The following is a 7,145-nucleotide window of genomic DNA, read 5'->3' on the forward strand; positions in this document are numbered from 1 at the left end:
CATTACTTCGAGTTTGAATCATTCACTCGACTAAGCCTACGGGCTACTTTTATTTCGAGTTCTAGCAAATGCTCACTCGACCATTACGCCTACGGGCTACATTGCTTCGAGTTCGAATCATTCACTCGACTAAGTCTATTTACTACTTTTATTTCTAGTTCGAGCAAACGCTCACTCGATCATTATGCCTACGGGCTACATTGCTTCGAGTTCGAATCATTTACTCAACTAATAAGCCTAAGGGCTACATCGCTCCAAGTTTGAGTAAGCGCTCGCTCAGTTACAGAGGCTACAGAGTCCAAATTTGATTAAGTTGTTTAAATCATTGTGAAAACATTCATAAGTCGTGAATAAAGTCCTCACAAGACAGGAAACAAAAACAGAAGCAAGTCGGCAAAAAGGGATATATCTATATACAAATCTATCGGCATGGGTGATTACAACGTAAAAACTAAGAACTAAACTTCTCGGTCAGGAGCAGTCTCTTCTTTATCAGGCTCCCCCCTGTTCTCGGATCCGCTCTTGCTCCCATCATCATCATCATCATCGTCATCATCATCGCCAACAGAAACCAGAGCTTTAACATCGGCTTCCATTTCTTTGGCCCTTTTTATCTCTTCAGCGAGATCGAAACCACGAGCATGGATCTCCTCGAGAGTTTCCCTTCGGGATCGGCACTTAGCAAGTTTGGTGACCCAATGTGCTCGAGTATCGGCGGACTCGGCTGCCTCTCTTGCCTGGACTTGGGCAGCTTCAGCATCAGCCCGATAGACGGCCACGAGTGCATCCACATTGGCCTTTTCCTTTTCAGCATCAAATTCGGCCTTGGCAAGTACAAAGGCCAACCGAGCCTCAAGCTCCTCAATTTTTCTTGCTTGAACTAGGCCTTTTTCCTTCATTTTCTGAAGTTAGGTTTCGGACGATGATAACTGGGCTCGAGCAGTCTCTTTTTCTGCAGCAAAGCGATCCATACCTTCTTTCCACCGCAAAGACTCTGTTCTTATCACGTCGACCTCCTCACAAAGCTTCCCGATCATCTCGATTTTTTGCTGCAGTTGTGAGACCGAAATGTTAGCTATCGTTCCGGTATCAAGCCCATAGGCTTTCAAAAGCATCATTACCTGCTCAGACAAATTGTTCTGATCTCGATAAGCCTTGGCCAGCTCAGCTCGGAGGTCTTTTACTTCCTCTTCTCTCTGCCCTAAGGAAAGTCTAAGGGAGTTCCTCTCGTCAGTAGCCCGTTGTAGGTCGGCCTCGTATCGATGCAGCTCATTTTGGGATCGAGAACAACTGCCACTGCCTACAAAGAAACAAGAAGCGAAGTTAACAAAAAATGAACATAAAGATAGTACCGACAAAATAATTTTAAAAGCTCACATGATTCAAAGCCTGCCGCAATCCGTGAAAAAGATCCGATTCATCACCAGCACCGACAACGTCCTCAATGCCGGTAAATAGGTCACGAAAGGGATCTTCTTCATCGTGAGGCCTGTCTAGATCAAGGGCTCCCAGAGCTTGAGCTTCCCGAATCACCCCTGCGGAAAAAGCGGGAAAGGTAGGCGAATCCTCGATTGCTGCTGCCCCAAATGAATCGCCTGGAGCATTCTCCTCGGTTCGAAGGGGTTCGAGGGCCCCTTCGATCATATCCCCTACCCGTTGACTCCGATGAGATGCGTCTTCGATATCCGATAGTTCGGGGACTCTACCCAAATCTTTCTCCGATATATCCTCAGTTTGAGGCGGAGCCTCATGGAGCATCATCGATCCAGCCGCCGATGAGGCATCAGTGGTTATCTTCATTCGGACCGCCAACGCGGACTCATCATTTTCTTCTTCTTCATCTTCATCCCTTAGACGCAGAACGGATTCCACGGTCAAATGAATGACATTCTTGTTCGGATTATGAGCCATCCTCTTTTTCGGTTTTGGATCTTCGGGAACGAAGGCTCTTTTCCTTTTATTTTCCTTCACTGGCTTTAGGACAGAGGCCGAAATTTTCTCCTCATTGGACAAGGGCCTCAAAACTGCATCTTTACCCAAACCTGCATATGGAAAACCTTAATAAAATATTTTGAAAACCACCTCATTCGGATCATCAAAGAGTACGAGAAATGAGCTTACCGTGATTTTTGGCCTCCCACCGACCCTTTGACAAATCACGCCATGAGCGCTCGGCATATGTGGAGGTCGAAACAAGGGCTCGTACCCAGTTCTTGAGATCGGGAACTGCTTCGGGCATCCAGGGAATAGCTATATCACAAAAGAGGAGTGTCGATGAGAGAATAAATGAAAGAACAAAGCAGAAGTAACAGCAAGATCACACTTACGTTTCATATTTCACTCCTCGGGACAGGGCATCTTTTCAGTCGGAATCAGGTCAGAAGTCCTAACTCGAACGAACCTGCCCATCCAACCCCGGTCTCTGTCCTCATCAATACTCGAGAACAGAGCCTTGGTAGCCCGACGCTAAAGTTTTATTAACCCTCCTCAAAAAAGTCGAGGACGGTATAATCGGATAAGATGGTCGAGGGTGAACGGTATCCCCTCGATTTTGCTTACAAAATATTGGATCAGGATAACGATCCGCCAAAAAGAAGGGTGGCCCTGGCCTAGGGTTATTTGGTATTGACGACAGAAATCAATGATAAAGGAATCGAGGGGACCCAACATGAAAGGATAAGAATACAAATTCAAAAACCCTCTCACGTGTGAAGTGATATCTTCGTCAGAAGAAGGGATCATTATTTCTTTTTTATCCCAATTGCAATCTTTCTTTAGCTGTTGGAGGTGCTTCTCGGTTATCGAACATATATACCTTGATACCGGTTCACATTGACCAGGCACCGATGATCCTTTATCGACCTTGAAATCAGAAGTAAGGACGCACGCCCCAGGAACACACTCCTCAGGCCGTGGTTCTGCCGGCGTATCATCGGCGGCACACTGTGAAGATGAAGTTTTCTCTTTCTGAGGGATGGTTTGTGACATTTTTGCCATTTTCGAGTTCAAAAGCAAGGAATAGAGAAAAATGACAAAGATTTGGTAAAATTGAGGAGGGGCTTTTGCAGAAAGAAATCACAGATTTACTGGTAAGTTGGAGAGTACGAAGAAGAACTTGGGAAATTTGGAAGATAGAAGATGTAAAAGTGGTAAAAGATAAAAGAAAGGGTTATTTATAGATTCAAGCGATGGCGGTTCAGTATCAGCGGTGATCGACCACCGACTGACATGCATTAAATGCCTTGAAAGACTAAACCGATGGGACAGCTACCAGATGCGTCATGGTCGAACCCGATGGAAACGTCAGGTTATAATCCGATCGAGCCGTTAAAAAATTATATCGTTTCTCGCCACATTTGTTCTGAGAAATGAGGGGACTATCTGTATACGGTCGAAATAGATTTCGGCCTTAGCACGTCTGATTGAGTTCGAACGATGATCTATCAAAGTAAGATCCCGAAGGTGGAACAAACTAACCTCGAATCCGGGGAGGCCGATCCGTGTCGAGTTCGATATCATTATCAAGCTCGAATCAAAATCGAACCATGATGCAGAGTAGATCTATCATGCTGATAATCCAGAGACCAACCAACATTGACTTTGAATCAATTCGAGGGATCAAGCCAGGATCGGGCTCGATCCAAGATCAAGAGCTCGAGTCGAAATCAAGCTCAAACCAAAATCGAGGGTTCTAAGCAAGATCGAGCTCGCAGACAAAAGCCGTTGCAATCCCACTAGAGAGAATCTTGGCAGAAATTATGGAAAAGCTGACTTATCATGGGTCTCCCATTGAATGTTTATTTTATTATGCTTAGAGCCTAATCCATCCACTATAAAAGGGCCTGGTTACCATTTCTGTAAAACAAATTTTTCTCAGACTTACATTGTAATAAAAACGCTATATTCTTCTATAGTAAAGAATCGTTCTTTCAGATTTCTTAGATTGATTCTATTTGTTGAATCCTAAGATTCATTGTTCCTGACAACCTTATCTATTTCGCATTCTCTGCAATTTATATTTACATTTCTATTTATCCTTATATTTTGTGTTAAGTTACGCCACATATCCTCGGAACTACGTATAAATTCAACTCTATCCATTTTTCGGGTAAATAATATATTGACTATAGACTACATACACAACGTATGAATGTGTATACGCATTTTAATAGAAGAACCCAAAAGAAAAGGACAAAAAAGAAGATGGTGTCCGGCATTTTTTCCCTATCCATCCCTAATCTAATGGCGATAATCTCCGGCCAAAATCTGGTCAAATATAACGGTGAAGCCTTGATATTCTTCAATTGATTTATGATATCTCTAAGGTATTGGCTTTCATCAGATTTGACAGAGCAGTAGCTCACTGTGTTATTATGGTGGTTGTGCTAGGTCCTTACCCGTTCATGTAGTACACATTTTTGATTGAGTGTGGGAGAGACTTCCCAATCCTTCCAACTCCTAGAATGTATCCTTTCTTGCCATTTCCAAAGGATACACTCCCTCCTTGTAGGGCCTTAAGTGAAAGGAAATCATTTGTACTTCCAGTCATATGCTTTGAATAGCCGCTATCCATGTACCATTGTAGGCTACTTCCTTTCACTGTTCCCTGCACAAGAAAATCAGGAGTTAGACTTAGGAACCCAAACGAGTTTGGGTCCCTTGTAATAAGGAAAGGGGTGAATGAGGGATCTTCTGGTCCAAGAAGACATCATGCATTTTTTATATGAGGGACCAAGTTCTCTACCAGTAGTTACTTTTTCAGCGAAAACTTTGTTTTTCTGTTGTGACTGAAATTTGGCCTTACAGTTTTCTTTAAAGTGCCAGTGTTGCCACAGTGAGTGCAAAGCCAATTATCAGGTACAGTTTCGTACTTGCTATGGGGATTGTAAAGGATCTTTTCCCTTTGGAACCCAATCCACTTCCTGTTTCCCCCATTGTTGCTGTACATGGCAGTGATAGCATAAGAGGACCAGGTCCACTTGAGGGATTTTTCAAGGTCACTCTTCACTCTTCCTAGTTCTTCATGAAGTTATTTGTTTTTCTCAAGATCAGCACACAAACTGGACTTCACTGAATTTAACTCACTTTCAAGCTTAATGTGTGCCACACTTGCAACTTTCTTTCCCTTTTGAGAATTTTCAGGCCTACTCTCCATTTTAAGTTCCCCAATTGTTTCCTTCAAGTTCACTAGTACCACTAATAGGTCATCTCTTTCATGCTAAATGTTAGCAACCCTCTCAGTTAAGAATTCTTTTTCTTTCTTTCACACTCAATGGTATCTTTTAGGTCTACCACAACGACCATTAGATAATCTCTTTCATGTTCTATATTTGCAATGTTTTCATCTAAGGCATCCTTCTCTTTCTTTATGTTCTCAATTGTTTCCTTTAAATCAACTACAACGACTACTAGGTCATCTCTGGTCTGTTCTACTTCTCCTAAATCAACAGTTAAAGCATCTTTATCATTTATAAGACTGTGATAAGCATCAATTAACACATTTTCCAAAGACGTATTTTTTAGGAGAATAAGATTTCAGATTTCTCTAAACTTCCAGAAAAGTTACCTCATCATCGTCGTCATCTTCATCATCATCAGACTGAGCCATCAAGGCAAAGATTGAGTCATACTCATTTGCTTTACTTTCTACTGCCATTATTGAACTATCACCATGATCAAATTTTTTCTCCAGATTCACTGGAGGAACCTCCCCATGCAGCAAGAGCTTGTTTCACAATATTGTCAGTGACATTCTTTCTCTTGAAGCATTTATCAGGAATTGAGTTCCTCTTGGCTACTTTATCTGTGTTGTGCTTGAATTGATCCTGCTTTAGGAGGGGACAATCCTTGATGAAGTGTATTGGCTTACCACACTTATGACAGAGGTCATAGTTTTTTGGCTTGCTAGAACTCCCCTTTTTTGGAATGCCTCCATTTCTGCGAACCATCTTCTGAAATCTTCTTGTCAAGTAAGCCATATCACCATCCTCACCACTTGAATCATTGCTGTCTGTCTTGAGGACCGGGTTCTTCTCTCTTTTGGGTTCTCTTCTTTCATTGTCCTTATTTTTCTTCATTTCATATGTTCTCAGATTGTCAACGAGTTCATCGATGGTCAGCTTCTGCAAGTCCTTCGCCTCTGTAATGGCGTTCACTTTGCTTTCCCAAGAACTGGGCAGCACGCTAAGGATTTTCCTAACAAGCTTGTTTCTTGGAATAATGTCACCAAGAGAGTGGAGCTCATTAATGATAGAGGTGAAGGGAGTATGCATATCTTGGATGGATTCATCATCTTTTATCCTGAAGAGCTCGTATTCAGTTGTGAGCATGCCGATCTTGGATTGCTTGACCTGTGTTGTTCCTTCGTGAGATGTCTGGAGAGCTTCCCATATTTCCTTGGATGACTGACATGCCGATATCCTATTGTATTCATCAGGACCAATACCACATACAAGGATTTTCTTTGCACGAAAATTCTTCTCTATGGCTTTCCGGTCGGCATCATTAAATGCTTTTCTTGTTTTGGGAATAGTTACAGCAGGGTCACCACTGTTTTTTGTGGAAACGAAGGGTCCATCACAGATGACGTTCCAGAGCTCAGAATCTTCAGCCATGATAAAATCGTGCATCCTTGTCTTCCACCATCCATAATACTGGCCATTGAACCTTGGTGGCCTGTAGGTGGACTGACCTTCTTCAAAGTTTGGGGGAGCAGCCATGAGGATCCTTTCTAGGTGTTAGCCTGATAGAAAGAACCTGCTCTGATACCAATTGATAGAATTTAAGGGTCCACCAAACTATATAGAGAACCGGGTTCTCTATAAGTTCCCACAGATATAAGTTCCCACAGAAACCACACATACTGTAGTGAGTAAATGACAGGAGAAATTTTACGTGGAAAATTCCCAGCTCAACAGGATTAAAAACCATGACCTACCCTTGTAGGATTTTAACTTCTCTACGAGCAACTTTCAGATAACAACCTATGTAACCTAGGAATTAATCTCTTAATACCTCACTAACTTATAACACTCTATTACAAGACACTTTGTAATAATTCTATTACAAAGACTTTACAACTCGACTAACTCTAGCCAAGACACAAACACAAGGGTTTATGATTTACAATGGGTTTCCTACGCAAT

The 7,145-nt window shown here is 42.3% G+C and overlaps 1 protein-coding gene across 1 annotated transcript; it reads right to left on the reverse strand.

Moving 5' to 3' along the window:
- Positions 1 to 5,675: 5,675 nt before the first annotated feature.
- LOC138907671 (uncharacterized) lies at positions 5,676 to 6,719 on the reverse strand. Its single transcript, XM_070198276.1, has one exon. The coding sequence runs from the start codon at positions 6,717 to 6,719 to the stop codon at positions 5,676 to 5,678; it is 1,044 nt and encodes a 347-aa protein (XP_070054377.1).
- Positions 6,720 to 7,145: the final 426 nt, after the last annotated feature.

This window comes from Nicotiana tomentosiformis, chromosome 3 (genome assembly GCF_000390325.3).
Source record: "Nicotiana tomentosiformis chromosome 3, ASM39032v3, whole genome shotgun sequence".
NCBI classification, from domain to species: Eukaryota; Viridiplantae; Streptophyta; class Magnoliopsida; order Solanales; family Solanaceae; genus Nicotiana; species Nicotiana tomentosiformis.